The sequence below is a fragment of the Ursus americanus genome, chromosome 16 (assembly GCF_024610735.1).
Source record: "Ursus americanus isolate L20-20 chromosome 16, mUrsAme1.1.p, whole genome shotgun sequence".
Taxonomy (NCBI): Eukaryota; Metazoa; Chordata; class Mammalia; order Carnivora; family Ursidae; genus Ursus; species Ursus americanus.
Window position 1 is genome coordinate 56,994,648 of NC_142142.1, and position 18,518 is coordinate 57,013,165.

At 35.7% G+C, this 18,518-nt stretch overlaps 1 protein-coding gene across 2 annotated transcripts in view; it reads left to right on the forward strand.

Moving 5' to 3' along the window:
• The window catches only part of RDX (radixin), a 58,306-nt gene extending 40,842 nt beyond the window's left edge, over positions 1–17,464 (forward strand). For both annotated transcript variants that reach the window (XM_045797734.2, XM_087868460.1), the window contains exons 12-15: positions 7,890–8,050; positions 8,949–9,041; positions 12,469–12,711; positions 14,825–17,464. In XM_045797734.2, coding sequence (XP_045653690.1) covers positions 7,890–8,050; positions 8,949–9,041; positions 12,469–12,711; positions 14,825–14,989 — 662 coding nt within the window. In that variant the 3' untranslated portion in view covers positions 14,990–17,464. The remainder of the gene's footprint in view (positions 1–7,889; positions 8,051–8,948; positions 9,042–12,468; positions 12,712–14,824) is intronic.
• Positions 17,465–18,518: the final 1,054 nt, after the last annotated feature.

Here is an 18,518-nt window from a genome sequence, read left to right on the forward strand (position 1 = left end):
AGAATGCTGTAAAAAAATGGAATGTGTGTTTTCTTAAAAAAAGGTTTTAAGAAATTTATAATACTGGTATGATTTTAAAGAAAAAATTGAATGATAGAGCTTTTTAATTTACATATATCTTTTTCTAAGAGAATAGCTACTTATTAAACTTTTCAATCTTGTTTAGGATGTATAATAAAAATATTAATGATTTACACACAGAAATCTACTCAAGTCAAGAAGCACTAAAGAGTATAAGGAAGATAGAACATAAGAAAAAATGTAGAGTATCCCTATCAAGACAATTTCAAATCAATCATCCTGTGGAAAAGGACATCTAACTTGTGTCTTAGGTTTTTTTCCCCCTAATAATAAAGCTTTTCCAGGCTGTCCTAAAATCTGCATGATTGTCTTGTAATTTTTGCTAAATTCTCACTCAAATGCAGTAACTCTGGTCATACGTAAGTCATAATATTTAGTAGATAAACCTAGAAGTTTTTGTTTGAGAAGAAACTTTTCTATACTTCATTATTGTCATTTAAAAATGTTTTTGAAGTCATTTTTATTTGAAATGAGTTATAAATCATTTAATAGAACCATTCTACCATTTACCTTTGCATAATTCATAGTTACTTAATCATTTTAAACCATCTCTGAAGGTATATTTGAGATATAACAGAGCCAGACTTGCATTCACTTATTGTCCCAGCAAATATCAAAGTGAAATCCCACCTTGAAAAGACAGACCACAAGAAGGAGTTGAGATACAGTGTTGTCATTCATTCTACATACTTATTAGGCACCTAGTGTATACTAGGTACTATTGTATTGGGGATACAGTACTGAACAGATAAGGTCCCTGCTCTCGTATAGCTTATGTTTTACTGAAGAAAGACAGAGTAATAAAATTAACAGATAATCAAGATCATTTTATGTTTTAAGTGCTTGGGGAGAAGTAAGCATGATAATGTGATGAAAGCTCTTGTTGGGAGTAGAGAGGGACTTGTCCATTTTACGTATACGTTGTTTACAGATAGGAATTAAATAATAGGAGTCAAGCTTTAATTCTGTCATTAACTTAGAATATGACCTGTAGCACGTCATTTTAACCTCTCAATTTCCTTAGGTCTCTAATTTCTAAAATGGAAGTAAATAATCCCTAATTTAATTTTCTGAGATTTTTTGGAAAGTTTTTTAAAAAAATTTATTTGAAGTATAGCATACATATAGTAATGTGCATGCCTCTTAGTTATCAGGCTTACTGAATTTTTACCAACTGAATTTATACTCTGACTTCCCAGAACAAGGTACAGAATATTACCTGCACTCAGGGAGTCTTCCTTGTATCCCTTCCCAGTCATTTTTTCATCCCAAATGTGACATGAATCATTCTGATGTATATCCTCATAGAATTTATTTATTTATTATTTTTTTAAAGATTTGTTAATTTTTGCGAGAGAGGAAGAGAGAGATCACATGTGCACGAGCAGGGAGAGGGGCAGAGAGAGAAGCAGACTCCCCACTGAGCAGACTCCCCACATGACCCTGGGATCATGACCTGAGCCAAAAGCAGATGTTTAACCGACTGAGCCAGCTAGGCACCCCCATCATAGAGTTTAGTTTTATTTTTAATAGCTCTGTTGAGATACGAGTCACAATACCACATGGTTTTAACAATTTAAAGTGTGCATTTTAATGGTTTTTAGTATATTCAGAGTTATGCCAATGACGCCACAATTTTAGAACAATTACATCGCTCCAGAAAGAAATCCCATACCCATTAGCAGTCACTGAGCCCCTTTTTTCTGAGCCCCTCCTCCCCCAGTCCTAGGCAACTACTAATCTACTTTCTAGCTCTGTAGACTACATGTTCTGGTCATTTCATATGAATGGAATCATGTAGAATGTGGTCTTTGGTAACTGTCTTTCATGCAGCATAATGTTTTTGAGGTTCATGTTGTAGCTTGTATCAGGCACTCATTCTTTTTTATGGCTGAGTAATGTTCCATTCTGTGGATATACTGCATTTTAGTTATTTAGTATTTGGCAAACATTTGGGTTGTTTCCACAATTCGGCTATTGTGAGTATGTTGCTACAAACATTTGTGTACTGGTTATTGTGTGTTTTCATTGCTTTTGAGTATAAACCTGGGAGTAGATTACTGGGTCATATGGTAAGTTTATGTGTAACTTTTTGACAAACTGCCAAACTGGTGTCTAAAAGGACCGTACCATTTTCCATTCCCGTGATCAGTGTATGATTTGTATGATCCACATTCTCACCAGCACTTGCTAATGTTAGTCTTTTGGATTATGGTCATCCTAGTGGGTGTGAAGTGCTACTGTGGTTTTGATTTGCATTTTCCAAATGGCTAATGATGTTGAGCCTCTTTCCATATGCTTATTGGCCATTTATATATCTTCTTTAGAAAAATGTATTTTCAACTTTTCTTCCCATTTTTCAGCTGTGTTGTCTTTTTGTTGTTGAGGTGTTTTTTCTCTACCTTGCTACAGATGTCTTATGACATACCAGACATATGATTTGCAAATATTTTCTCCCATTCTGTGGGTTATCTTCACCTTGATCATGGTGTTTTTTGAAGCCCAGTGGCTTAAATTTGGATGAAGTCCAGTTTTTTTTTTAAAGGATTTATTTATTCATTTGGAGAGAAAGAGAGCGAGCACGGCGGCGGTGGGGTGGGGGGAGAATCTTAAGCAGACTCTGCACTGAGCACGTAGCCCAACGTGGGGCCTGATCACATGACCCTACGATCATGACCTGAGCTGAAACCAAGAGTCAGAAGCTTAGCCACCTGCGCCAGCTAGGTGGCCCTGGAGTCCAGTTTATTTATTTTTCGCTTGTGCTTTTGGTATCTGCCCAAGAACATCTTGTTTGGTTTTGAACTACATGTAAGTGAATTCATATACTCTTCTATTTGCTTCTTTTTGTTCAAAACCTGGAGCTGTAGTTTGTTCTTCTATGTGGTTGTGTAATACTCTGTTGCATGTAGATACCACACTGTACTGATGATAGACATTTGGGATAGTTCTAGTTCCAGCTATTATAAACTAAGGCTGCTGTGAGCATTCTTAAGCATAGCACTTAGGTATTAATTTTGGGGAGGTACCTGCACCCAGGAGTGGAACTGCTGGATCACTGCCACCATTTTTCCAAAGTGTTTGTATCAGTGCTCATTCCTACCAGTGAGTGAACGTAAGTTGATTTGCTCTATATCTTCATTACTTTGATGACTTGTTTTACTGTCAGGGTTTCCTCTTGTGTTCTTTGTTCAGCCATTCCTGTGAGCACAGTTAATACAGTGCATTTTCTTGATGGCTGATGATTTGATTTTAAGCACTTTTGCAAATGCTTATAACAATCCGTAAAGTGTCTTAAATGCCTTTTTCCTATTTTTAAAAATTGGATTTTCTTCTTCTTTTTTTTTTTTCTGACCGATCTGTAGTTCTTTTCATATATTGTTAAAATCTCTCCATGGTTTACCTTTTTTCTCTCTCAATATAAGTGTCTTTTGATGAAGAGAAGTTCTTATATTTTAAGTTCCATTTATCACTCTTTTCCCTTATGGTCGTGAACGTATTATTTTTTACTACCTTCTAGATACTGCTTTACCTTTCACGTTTAGGTCCATAATCCATATGTAACTGATTTTTGTAGGAGTCAGGGTTATTTCTTCCCGTATGTATTTTCAGTTGACCCAGACCCATTTATTACAAGGACTATCCTTTCCTCATTGAACTACAGCAATCACCTTTGTCACAAATCCAGAAGACAGTATGTATGTAGGTCTGCTTCTGGACTATTCTGTTCCACTCACCTATGTACCTATGTCAATTTTATTGTCAGTGCCACACTGTTCAGTTACCAGTTGTATCTAGAAAAACTTGAAACTGACATGTCTTATAAGTGAGTAACAGGCGTACAAGAAAGTACATGTCAATGTACAGTAGGAAGCAAGGGCAAGCTCTTAGGCTCCCAGATAACTTAGATTTCACATTATCTTTTATGACATTAATTGTTTTTGGTTACGTATGCATACTTTTATAAATTATTCTGAAGTTGAGAAAAGGAAAATAATGACTTGATAAAGTTATTATTGGGAGCCGTTTAGTTTATAACAGGACAAACCACAGCTCCAGAAGAGTTTATTATCTGCCAAGACTGGACCGCTCAATGGGAGTCAACAGTCTGGATTTTCTGCGTATTTCACAGCACAGATTCTCTTCTGTGGTATTGCAAGGTGATACACCTCCCAGATCATTCCTCAGTTGGTAATTTCTCTTTCTGTTTGCTGTATTAACTGTACTTTTTCTTTCCTCCTGTCTTCTATTCATAATCCTCTTCTATATAGAGAGCTTCTGGGAAGGAAGTTCTGGAGATTGATAGTCCAAGAGAGGAAAGTTATTAGCTATTGGGATGTCTTTGCTGCACACTTCCGTGGGTTGAGGATGTGGTAGCAGTGGCTGAATGTGGTGACAAGCTCCATAACTCTGATTTATCTTCCAAGTTGGCATTTATTTCTAGCTTTTCTGTTGGGTTCTCTCCCACCCCCACACCTCTCTGGCCTCTATAAATCTAGCCTTTTCAGATTTTCTTTCCTTAACGTTTATTCTAAGCCACAGGAGGAACTTAACAGGCTCTTCACATTTGCAGTTTTAATGGTTGGTGGTTATAAGTATTTTATCTTTTGGGGGGATGGCGCTTCAATACGTGATTCTACTCACTCAAGATTTTGCTAAAATAAAAGTAGTAGTGTATCTGTGTCCCTGTCAGAGACCTCCCAGATTTTATGTTTCTTTATAGGGGGCTATGGATTGTGGACCTAAATGTTGAAGGGAGGATGGAATTTCTAGAAGATAGCATAACCATAAGGAAAATATTGATAACTTGAACTTTAATAATTATAAAGGGAACTCTGGCCCTTGACATCTCTGCAGAGGGTTTGTAAGATGCCTGAAGATCTGCTTCTGCAGTATTGTCAGTGTTCCTCTAGATTTTGCATCTTTCCTCATTGTTTGCTTTTTTTTCAGCTTTCCTAGATAAGCAGTATCTATTATAGTTATGTTAATGTCCTTGTTTGCTAACTGCAATATCTGGATAATCTTTGGGCCCATATAGTAGTCTTTCTTTTAGGGGTGTCAGAGGGCGTCATTTGGTCCCATCTTCCAGGTGTACCTGGGGTAATTTTGGTTGCTTGCCCAACATCGAGTTTGAAACATTAGGGAGACCTGGGATGATGTTATTTAACTTTAGAGAGGATTTAATTTTCTTCTGACAGAATATGTGCAGATCACTGGTGGAGTTGAGCAGGGTTTCAGGCTTTGTTAAGGTTGGTCTCTTTCTGGTTTTTCCCTCCCTGCTAGTCCGTACAGCCTTGGGGGTGTCTTCTGAAGGACTGCTTATTTTGGCCTCGCAAGCCTTAGATGTCTTGGTAGTCCCCAGATCGAAATCTGTGTCTTCTCAGGCTGGTTCAGTTCTGCAGGCCTGAGGCTGCTGCAATCTGCTCTGCTTTTGTTCCACTCTGCTGGGAATAGTAAATACCTACTTTTTGTATACAAAGTAAGCAAATACACAATACCTGCACAAAACTATATTCTTGTTTCCTCTTCTCTCTTACATAAAATGTAGTATACTGCACATATCCTTCTGCACCCTGCTGTTTTCAATTAATACACTCTTGAATGTCCTACGTATATACTCAAAGAGATCTTCCTTCCTTTTTTTTTTTTTTTTTTTTTTGTATGGTGGTGTAACACTCCATTGCTTAGCTGTAGGACAGATATTTTTAAATTGCATTTTTAGTGAGTAATTGGTAATCACATTCTTAATTCTATGAATTCTAAGAATGAATGACTGTGGAACTTCTTTGCTTTTTTTTTAACAACAGTTTTCTTTTCCTAGGGAAAAAATGTACTTAATAACTATTACCTTAGACTGGGAAAAGGAAGAAAACTCTGTAATCCTTTTGGGATATTTAGTTCATTAATGTATTTTTTTACTAATTCGTTTGCAGTTACATAGTTTCTAAGCTTTGCCCTCAGGGTAACATTTGGCTTGCAAAATCTTAGACCTGTCAGAAATCAAATTTGTGTTCAAGCCTGATTGAGAAAGAGAGGTTTTCCCAAGTTTTATTAGCTTGAACTTAACTTCCTTGATCCACTCCTAAACGCCACAGTGGTCTACATCAGTGCAGTGCTGTTACTGAGAGAATCAGCTTGTTTTTGAAAACTTTCATCTTCATCCTGAAAGAGCTGGTCTTCTAAAAGAAGCCGTATTCCTTGGTACCCTCTTACCATGTGCCAGACTTCAAAAATTGTAGGTCTTAGATTTTTATGAACTAGAGAGGCAAAATATTGATTCTCTTTCTTAGCTAATCCTTCCCTGCGGGTGTTCTAATGGGATCCAGGGTCTTGGAGGCATGTTTGTGTTGTAGAAATATTCTAATACGTGGATTTGTAAACTTTCCTGTACAGGGCCAGATAGTAATATTTCAGGCTTCGCAGCCCACATGGTCTCTGGTGCAACTATCAGCTCTGCTGTTGGAGAAAGAATGAAAGCAGTCATGTACTGTACATAAACGCATGAGGGTATTGAACTGAATGAGGGTATGAGTTCCAGTAATACTTTACAAAAATAAAGCATTGGGTTAGTAGGCCATAGTTTTCCAATCTCTGTTCTAACTCCTTTAACTGGGGAGGAAAGAAATAAGTCATTTCAAAACCTTCCTTTCTAGAAGAGACTAGAATAGATTCAAAGTTTTCAATTTATTTTCAACGTTTAAAACAATTAACACTTTTGTATAATTCTTAATAGATCACAAAAGAGCCATTGCCTTGTCTAAATTTTTCAAAATGATATTTATTGCAAAAAAGTTGGTAGAAAATAATATTGGGGGATATTTAATTGAAAATTTAACTTTAAAACCCAAAATTAATTTTTCTTTCGTCTTTCATAGTCCAGAAGGAATTTTTATGAGAGAAGAAGCATTGTTTTTATTTTCTTTTGTTATTTGTTTGCTTGTTTAGATAAATGATACAGCCATGAGTTTTGTGCGCTTTATTTTACATATTAATCAGCCAGTTAGAAAGAATGATCCTAAGTTTGATGTTAGCTTGATGTCCCAGTTTTAGAAGGCAGATTCTAAAATGAATAATCCTAGAGTTTAGCTGTGGCATCACCCAGTGTTATGTACATTTCATCTTTATAGCCAGATAGCCACATACAATTTTTACATTATTTTATCAAGAATTTAAAATTTAACCAGAGTCATTTTTCTTCCTACCCCTCACCAAAACTCGTAAGTCTTAACTGCAGTTAACTAAATTAATTCTGACCAAGACAAACAAAATTAAGAGGGGTAAGAAGTATGTATGTTACAGTTAGCTTTCAAACCTCATGACCTATAGATTTTTAGTTTTCCCTCCTTCCTGGAGTATACAGAAAGGGAGAGTCATTCTTTGTAGAACATTGCACCCTGTTAATAGGTGACATTCTGTTGTCTTTTGTCACAAGATGTCCTTGTTTTTAAACAAGAGTTGTCAGAATAATGTTTAAAATTAGTACTTTTAAGCTTATTTAAATATTTTTGGCTTTGTGCTGATAATATTTTCCTTTCTCATTCAACTCTCACTGAACAACAGAATTAACTTTATGATCTGTACACGTAAAGATTAAAATTGATGTCGCTTATCTCTAAATATTTATTTCGTCTTCAAAGTATTTCGTACTTAAAAGTATTTATTAGGCTTTTGCCAAGTTAAATCAAAGTATATGTTCATTTGCAGGTGTGCTAATTTTAGATTAGATTCTTTGTTACCATTTTGGCTTCTTTTGATAGTGAGAATAATTGCAATTAACCATTGTTTGGGGGGGGTGTACATATATTTGACAGAACTAGAAGAACAGACTCGAAAAGCACTGGAACTGGACCAAGAGCGAAAACGAGCAAAGGAAGAAGCAGAAAGGCTTGAAAAGGAGCGTCGGGCTGCTGAAGAAGCCAAGTCCGCTATCGCAAAACAAGCTGCCGACCAGATGAAGAATCAGGAACAACTGGTCAGGAACCTGTCTTAGTCCTGTCTCAGAAAAAAAGAAAAATTTAGACAAAAGCATGAAGCAAACCTTGTAAAATTAAGTATATTAGATCTTCTGGAAAGCAAACCAAAGACACAAGTAACCTAATAACAAAGTGTGGAAATAAACTTAAAAATTTTATTTCTATCTTAAAAAAAAACCAAAAAACTTAAAAATGAAACAATACAATATCACTGGGGTCTATTGTTAACAAAAGATTTCTGATTCACTTGAACTTTGCATAAGCCACTAGTGTGTTTTACTTTAGATAAATTGACAATATGTTCTAATTCCTTCTTAAAAAATAACTGTAGGCCATAATTTATTGGGTGTTTGTTTAGTGGACTTGCAGATACTGAGTAGGCATGACATTTAAAAGATCCTGGAATTAAATATTTGTTCAGACATTTACTTGATATGTGTCCTTGGGTCTTTCTGAGCCCCAGATCCTTCCCTTTGAAAAAAGGAATAAAGGCACCAAATAGGATTGTTGGGGAATCCAATGAGATTATTTGACTACCTACTCTTTAAACTATAAAGCATTACACAAAATGCAATTTTTTTCTTTTGTAGGATTTAGCAAGTACTTTATTGATCAAAGTTAAAAAAGAGCACCTGAGTTGCACATTTTAAGTTCCTGCTACTGAAACCAGAAGAACTACTTGTCTATAAAATAATAAAACTGCCTTTACTTTGTCTCCTTACTAGTTCATTAGACCTACTATAAATACTTATGATCTTAAATACTACTTTTTAAAAAATGAAAGACTAAGAGAATCATATAAAACAGCCCAAGCATGTACATTAAAGCTTTGTTGACAGAATATTAAGTTTTGAAAAAAATGTTTTTTAGTATTGGTAATTATATTCTTTATTTTAGGCAGCAGAACTTGCTGAATTCACTGCCAAGATTGCACTTCTAGAAGAAGCCAAGAAGAAAAAGGAAGAGGAAGCTACTGAGTGGCAACACAAGGTGACCGTCTGTTTTTTCACTCAGTATCATTTATTGAATATTTTTGTTCCCAGCAGTATGCTGAGTTTGTAGAGATAAATATAAGACACGGTCACAATTTAGAGGAAAAAGATACCTGTGTGTATGAATGTGTGTGTGTTGTAGTAATTACTACTCTGTTGGTGCAAGCTAAATACTTTGGGAACACAGAAGAGGTGATTAATTTCTGTGGGAATGAGGCAGGTGTTGGGGAAACCCTTGTAAGTTTGAGGTGGATCTTGAATAATAAAGTCAGTTTTGAGGTAGAAAAGATTGAGAGTGTTTAAAGGCTGCAAAGGTCATCATTCCAGACAGAGGTAACTGAATGAGTATAGGAAGTTTGAAAGTACGTGGCAGGCTTGAAGGACAGCCAGTAAGTAAGCAGAGCTTTAGAGTAAAGGTTCAGAAATCTTGAGAGATGTGGCTGGGAAGTTACAGAGGAAATTAAGTTGTGAAGAGCTTTAAATTGCAAGATGATAGGGAGTGTCTGTAGACATTGGGCTTTTAAGATTTTGAAACAAAAGATTGTGATATGATCAGGTATGATTTTATAAAAGTAACTTAAAAATCAATGTAGAGGAACAGGGATTGTTGAGAGACATCTTGTGGCAGACCTAAAAGGGCATGGCAGTCAAATAATGGATATGAGGAAGTCGAATTAGATCCCACAAGCCAGGATCACTATTTTAACACCTTAGTGCAGATCCTTCTAGGATCTTTTCCTGTTTCCATATGTGTATATATACGTGTTTAGAATGAGGTCATACTGTACATAACTCTTCCATTTTAGTCACTTTTCATCTCATCTATATTAGACTATATTAATAAAATTTCAAAATTCAGATATAATTGATGTGTAACATTAATTTCAGGTGTACGACTTCATTATTTGATGCTTGTATATATTGTGAAATGAGTTAACACCCATCACCAAACATAATGACAGATTTTTTTCTTGTCATGAAAACTTTTAAGATTTACTCTTTTAGCAACTTCCGACTTTGAGATCTGCAATACAGTAGTATTAACTGTAATCTCCATGCTATATGTACATTACATCCCCCATGACTTATTTTTCTTACAGCTTGGGAGTGTGTAATTTTTTTGTTTTAAGATTTTATTTATTTCGGGTAGAGAGCAAGCATGAGTTGGGGGGAGGTCTGGCAGAGGGAGAGGGAGAGAATCTCCAGCAGACTCCCCATTGAGCGTGGAGCCCGACATGGGGCTTGATCCCAGGACCCCAAGATCATGACCTGAGTCAGACACTTAACTGACTGAGCCATCCAGGCACCGTGGGAGTTGGTACTTTTTAAACTCTTCTGCCATTTGCTCACTCCCCACCCTCCCTGCCACCCCCCACTTCTGGTAACCAGGAATTTGTTCTCTGTATCCATGAGCTCTGTTTAATATTTTTACATTTACATATAAATGAGATCATATGGTGTTTGTCTTTGTCTGATTTATTTCACTTTGCATAATACCCTCAAGTTCCATCCATGTCGACACAGATAGCAAGAGTTTCTTTTTTATGGCTGAATGATTTTCATGTGTGTGTGTACACCACACTTTGTTTACCCATTCATCCATTGATGGATGCTTAGATTGCTTCATATCTTGCCTATTGTAAATAAGGCTGTAGTGGACATGATGGTATATATCATTTCGAGTTAGTGTTTTCATTTGGGGGGATAAATACCTAGAAGTGGAATTGCTAGATCATAACGGTAGTTCTATTTTTAATTTTTTGAAGAACCTCTGTAGTGTTTTCCATAGTGGCTGCACCAGTTTACATAATAATAGTGTACACAGTTTTCCTTTTCTCCATATCCTTGACAATGCTTGCTATTTCCTATCTTTTTGATAATAGCCATTTTGGGTGGTGTGAGGTGGTAGCTCATTGTGGTTTTGATTTGCATTTCCGTGTTGATTGGTGATGTTGAGCCCCTGTTTCATGTACCTGTTGGCCATCTGTATGTCTTTTATGGAAAAATATCCATTCAGATCCTCTGCTCATTTTTTAATCAGATTGTTTTTTAACTGTTAAGTTGTATGAGTTCCTTATATATTTGGGTATATGATTTGTAAGTATTTTCTCCCATTCAGTAGGTTGACTTTTCATTTTTTTGATGGTTTCCTTTGTTGTGCAGAAGCTTTTTAGTTTATGTAGTCCCACTTACTTATTTCTGCTTTTTAACTTTTGGTGTCAAATCCAAAAAAATCATTGCCAAGACCAATGTCAGTGAGCTTGCTCTAAATGTTTTCATTTAGGAGTTTTATGGTTTTTAGGTCTCGTGTTCAAATCTGTGATCATTTTGGGTTGATAATTTTGTATGGTGTAAGATAGTGGTCTAGTTTCATTCTTTTGCATGTGGCTGTCCAGTTTCCCAACACCCAGTTATTGAAGGGACTGTCCTTTCCCCATTGCATATTCTTGGCTGCTTCGTTGTAAATTAATTGATTGTATTTGTGTGGGCTTATTCCTGGGCAGACTGTATTCAAAATTGACCCAAAATCTTCTATAGCTAATTTGCCAGGGCAGTGTCCAAATTAGGACTTTGAATTATGTATGTTTGCTCTAAGTCTCTTTTAAAGTAGAACAGGCCTTTTAATGATACTGAATTATTGGAAGGACCTGCAGATTGTCCCTTCTCCTTTATTTGTCTAGTTGCTTCCTCATGGTATTATTCAACTTGTCCTTTTATCATCAATATTTCTTGTAAACTGAAGATAGACCTAAAAACTTGAAGGATTCAAGTTAAAAAGTTTTTGGCTATGATGCCTCATAGGTGAGACCTCCATATAATTTATCACCCGAATTAGAATATATTTTAGACTGAAAGGTATTATTATTATTAATAATTATACCAGGACAACAGTGTAAAGCAGGACTTTTCTAGGAAAACCAACACAATATACCACCCAAACAGTTGGTGATGTTGGATACTTCCTGTTGTATCACCTCAGAAGACACTTACTACCTGGTTAACCTACCATTAGTGATTTTAATTGATCACTGGATTAGAGTAATGATGGTCTGGTTCTACCATTGACTGGTGACATGCTCCCCCTTGTGGCTAAAACGTGATCTTTTAGATGTGGCATTCTTTGGCATTTTACTAATATTAATCATCAACCATTTGATATTCTCATCAACCATTTGTATAACAGTTTTAGTAACATTTGATCATTCTTGCCAGAATTAACAATTTTATTAGGTTTTGCAAAACAGTGCATTTTAATTCTGTCACTCCTACTTGCTGGCATTCCTCTATAAAAACAGAGCTTTCATCAGTAAGGCTTGTTTTCATTACCCTGAAATATAGTTTCTTTTACGAAGGAAGGATAACTTGATTCTTTTAATTACCAATTTTCAAAGGAAGTTGCTGCTAAACTTATTTTTAATGTTCAGGCTTTTGCAGCCCAGGAAGATTTGGAAAAGACCAAAGAAGAACTAAAAACTGTGATGTCTGCTCCCCCTCCACCTCCACCACCACCAGTCGTTCCTCCAACAGAAAATGAACACGATGAGCATGATGAGAATAATGCTGAGGCTAGCGCTGAATTATCAAATGACGGGGTGATGAACCATCGAAGTGAAGAGGAACGTGTAACAGAAACTCAAAAAAATGAGCGTGTTAAGAAGCAACTCCAGGTATTTAAGATTTGCTGTTATATGCACATTTATAATACAGTTAGCATTTCCCCAATTTATTAAGATAAACTTATTAAAAAGGAACAAGTGATTTTTAAAAAAAATTTATATATACATATATATATACATATATATATATACTTTATGTTCAATTGGCCAACATACAGTACATTTTTAGTTTTTGATGTATAGTGTTCAACAATTCATTAGTTGCATATAACACCTGGTACTCATCACTACACATTCCCTCCTTAATGCCCATCACCCTGTTATCCACCCTCCATCCCCCTCCGTTCAGCAACCCTCAGTTTGTTTCCTGGAGTCCAGAGTCTCTCATGGTTTGTCTCCCTCTCTGATTTTTTTCCCCTTCGGTTTTCCTTCCCTTCCCCTTGAGTCATCCGCGCTATTCCTTATGTTCCACATGTGAGCGAAACCATATGATAGTTGTCTTTGTCTGCTTGACTTATTTCACTTAGCATGATCCCCTCTAGTTCCATCTGTGTCAATGCAAATGGTGGGTATTCTTCCTTTCTGTTGGCTGAGTAATATTCCATCGTACGTATGAACCACGTCTTCTTTATCCATTCATCTGTTGAAAGACATCTGGGCTCCTTCCACAGTTTGGCTGTTGTGGACATTGCTGCTATGAACATTGGGGTTCATGTGCCCCGAATCACTACATCTGTTTCTTTGGGGTAAATACCCAGTAGTGCAATTGCTGGGTCGTAGGGTAGCTCTATTTTTAACTTTTTGAGGAACCTCCATACTGTTTTCCAGAGTGGCTGTACCAGCTTGCATTCCCACCAACAATGTAAGAGGGTTCGCCTTTCTCCACATCCTCGCCAACATATGTTGTTCCCTGTCTTGTTAATTTTAGCCTTTCTAACTGTGCAAGGTGGTATCTCATTGTGGTTTGATTTGGTATTTCCCTGATGGCTAGTGATATTGAACATTTTTTCACGTGTCTGTTAGCCATTTGTATGTCTTCTTTAGAGAAGTGTCTGTTCATGTCTTCTTGCCATTTATTGAGTGGCTTGTTGTTGGTTTTTTTTTTTTTTTTTAAGATTTTATTTATTTATTTGACAGGGAGAGAGAGCCAGTGAGAGAGGGAACACAAGCAGGGGGAGTGGGAGAGGAAGAAGCAGGCTTCCAGCAGAGGAGCCTGATGTGGGGCTCGATCCCATAACACCGGGGTCACGCCCTGAGCCGAAGGCAGACGCTTAACGACTGAGCCACCCAGGCGCCCCGGCTTATTTGTTTTTTGGGTGTTCAGTTTGAGAAGTTCTTTATAGAGGAAAATTTAATTAATTAATTAATTTATTTATTTTAAGCCTTCACCACTAACCTGGCCTTGTGGTTGGTTTGTGAGTGCTTGGCCTATAGTCACCTTGTTTCATTTCTTCCATTGTAGCAAATGTTTGTTAGCCTTGGGTGATTAAGCCTTAATTGGTAAGTTATTCTTTAATTACAGCTTGACTCAACGTTAAAAGGTAGGAAGTATTTTAATGCTGCTTAAAAGACAAATTTAGTTTTTAACCAGTGAAGTCTGCATTAAAAACAATATCATTTAATAGACTGTGTGTATGACATTACATAATCTGAATTATTTGTTCACATTTTATAAAGGCAAAAGGTCAGTTTATTAAAAGCACATAATTAGATCAAAATAGGAAATTTTAACTTTAAAAAAAGTGATGGGATAGTTTTAATAAATACATTAAGATTTTGGAGAAAGTTTCTCTTACGGCATGGATTTTAGATCTTGCAGTAGCATTCTGTACTATCTCCATTGAACTTTTTTTTTTTTTTTTGTAAGTCATTTCAAGTATTCTATGAGAAAGTTAAGGAAATTTAGAATAATACATAAAATCATTATGGTTGATGTGTGTAGAAATGAAAGGTAATGGGGGTATTCCTCCCTCACCACTACCTCTACTGTGACTACAAGTAAAACAGAGTTACACACTTTAAAGAAAAAGATGTGACTATGGGATTTTAATATACGAAAATGTAGGATTTGTGGTGTGTGTATTTTTGTCTTTAAACCTTTTTCATAAGCTTTTTAAAATCTGTGAAAAAAAATAATAGTCATTTTATTCTTTTTAAAATATAGGCACTAAGTTCAGAACTAGCCCAAGCCAGAGATGAAACCAAGAAAACGCAAAATGATGTTCTTCATGCTGAGAATGTTAAAGCCGGCCGCGATAAGTATAAGACTCTGCGACAGATTCGACAAGGCAACACCAAGCAGCGGATTGATGAGTTTGAAGCCATGTGAGAGCTGTTATTTTGCATACATGTTCTTCATAAGCTGAACCACCAACAGAGAAAAGCAGGCCTTTGCAGATGTGATGGAATGAATCCCACCTTGCCAAAGCACTTAACACCAGTTGACTGTGGTGGCTAAAGACGTACTTGGGGGGAGCTCTTCAGCATTAAGGCAGTGTGATGTCATGCTTGATTTTTTTTTCCTTTTGGGCCAGGGAGTGGAGGACAGCGTTCCATCGCCTCCTGTCACATTTTCAGTTTCCATTGTTTTTTTCTGTTGGAGATTAACACTAAGGATCATGTCTGACAAATGTGTATGTGTGATTTCAGCACTTTGTACAGTTCAAAGGATGATGGTGACTTAATGAGTGTTTAGCTAGAGTGCTCTGTTTTCTTTTGCCCCTTCCATATTCTGCCTGTGTATATTTCCACGTTCTGTCTCACTCATATTTCCTTGGCGTGCCCTTCTATTTTGCTGTGCCAATAGCGTAATTCTGCCATCATACAGATCATTGGCATGGTTAAAATGAGGGTAGGCGACAGGGTAGACAGTCTTTGATAATTCTGTAGAAGACGGCTATGAATCATGAAAAGGATTAGAATATTTAATAGTGTAGCATACAGCTGGTGGTTAATGTTTTTAAGTCCCAATTTAATTATATTATTGGATATTTAATATTTGCTTACTTAATTACAGTTACCTTTGACAGCTGAATTGATTGGTGTTTCATCTCCTGTCATCCTTTGGTTTTCTTTGCCTACCGTTCACAAGGGTGTAGACAGCAGATAGTAGTTCCCTAGGAGAATTTACTGATGAAACACTACCTGCAAATAGTAATTGTCTCTGAAAGATTAAAAAGTCCGTTCTTTCATACACTGATTTAGACAAACAGATGTTTAATTTAAAAAAATCATTTGTTGGTAATTTATTGTAATCATTAAAAAAAAAAAAAAAACAACCCTGGACCTTTCTGGAAGGGCAGCAAATGAAAACATCAGTCCCAAAGAGGGGACAATAATACTACCTCACTACTACACCTGTGGTGACTGGTTGTTCCAACCCAGTGGAGTATGTAAGCTCTGTGTTCTCTAATACATACCAATACTTTCAATCGTGCAAAGGGTATTTCTGAGATTTCCTTTTCCTTCAGAATATCTTAGAGTGCTAAATTTTTAACTGCCTTTTTGTTGAGCTTAATTGTGGGACTCTGATTTATATTAACATTGTAAGCTCTTGCTGATATACTATCTTCCTGGAGGGGTGTTGTATGTCCGAGGAAGAAGAGTGTGTGTGTGTGTGCATGCGCACGCGCGCGCGCGCGCGCGCGAGAGAGAGAGAGAGAGAGAGAGAGATTTGCCCTTGTAGCATATGAATGTCTGTACCTTCATTTCTTGATATAATTGTTACATAATCATTTTAGCAGATTTGGTTTTTAAATCATTGTGCTTATTTTTTTCATTCTCTAACTAAAAATACTTCAATTTGGTTTGTTAATCCTATTTTAGAAATTATAATTTTAGATTATATTGAGTTCAGTTATGTCTTAAGAAGAAATCTTTCCAGTTTGAAAGATGTTCTAATATTCACATGTTCTAATATTTTCTTCATTGTAAAACATCTAGACTTGGAGATAAGGAAAGCCTTGTTTTCTCTGTGTGGTTCAGCTACTTTTCATTTGGTATTATGCACTCAAATTTACATTTATCTATTAAAATTGCCATTTTGTTAAGCATTTTTCATGCACAGTAGATTCGAGTTGTGTCTGAAAATATCTCTTGTGCTTTTTTGATTTTGCTGACTATAAAAGGATTAATCTGGGCAGACATATGAAAAGGAAAGGTTTCATTTAATATATTTTTTTGGACTTTGTAGGACAAAAGATAACTGGTTAATAACCTTGAAGTGACTGTTGTATGGTGGCTGTGCACATGCTTCAAAACGCTGCGGAAGAGAATATTTCTCCTTGCAGCGCATTAGAGGGATAGATGGTGAACTCTGCTCTTCGTGCTTTAAAGCATAAGTGTTCACTTTTCCAAAGCGTCAAAGCCATTGCCATAGTAAGTGAAAACTTGGACTTCCATTGGATTTTTATTAATTTTCTACATTTTGAATTGTGTGCACTACCATTGCTACATCAGTTTGATATCAGTGTTGAGAAACTACCAGTTATATTTGCTGTTTATAATCTGTTTGTAGATTAGGATTAAAATGGATTTAATCCATTTTTAGAGCTGTGTGAATTTTTCTAGACAGGAACAGCTATTTGCAATATGGGTTTTCATAGCGATTAAACCAGTTATAACTCTTATTATTAGCAGTTGAGAGCACATGTTCATATAGCAATGTAAAATATATTAATGGGTATTTGGTAAATTCCAACAGGCTTTTACCATTAGCATAATTTTGTGTTGTACAATTAAGTTACAATTACATCTATAATTTTGGATAACATTCATTGGTTAACAATAAAGTGACAAAACCTCATGTCTTCAAGGTCCACTGTTGTTATTTAACATGGATTTTTTGTATATTTCTGAAAATTATAATCTTTATTAGACCCATGAATCATCACATCTTAAAAATGAAATATGGATAGGGAAAATTTTCAAAATCCTCATAGATTTATCTTCCCCCCAAATTATACCTCTTTTGGTATGGAAGTAATAGTAATTGTTGATTTTGTGAAAAATTAAATTGTTAACTCGACTCTCTTGATAACAGAAAATCATTTAGGATTTCTGGTCATTGCTTTAATTGTATATTGTTTATACTTTCTTTTTCCTAAGGAAGATATAGTTTCATTGTCATTGATTAATCTTGCTATTAAAATTCTAATGTTCTTTAAAGAACCATATGCTAAGTGCATTTATTTAAATACATATTTTTATTTTAAGGTGACATTACATTGCAGTTACCATAAATCTAGAAGGTTATTGTCTTTTTAAAAGCTTCTTCCTGATTTTTAACATAAAAATTATTCTTCTTAAATAAGTTATAAATCTGTTCGAAAAGGAAAAGCTGGGTGTCTGCTCAGTTTACAGTAATACTTAACTGTCACTTTATTATTTTTTCTCAAAGGCAGGTAGTGATTTCCTTATTCCAGTCCTATCAGAAAAGAAAGGGGAATTTTGTAGGATTGCTTTATATCTAATTTGAGTTTTTCTTTAAGAATAGAATTACCACTTACAAAGTTATCCTAGACTATATTGGAACTCTCACTCCTGGTGATCATTAGAGAATTTCAATATTAGTGTTACGATTAAAAATAAAAAATGCCCACTACTTTCTGTCTCAATTATTATTACCTTGTTAATTGATGGCATTTGTAGAAATGAAGGTAAAAACTTTTTAGATCCAAAAGCATCCCATTCTATGTATGTATGCATGAGAGAAACAATTGGTCTTTTTAAAATCTAAAGCTATAGACTTTTAAGTTTAAGGAATTACAGCCTTTACATTAATTCACTGAACTGATTAGTAAACTAAAATTTAGATATCCTTAAGAAGGAGAAGGGAAATCATTTGAATAGGGAGCTCT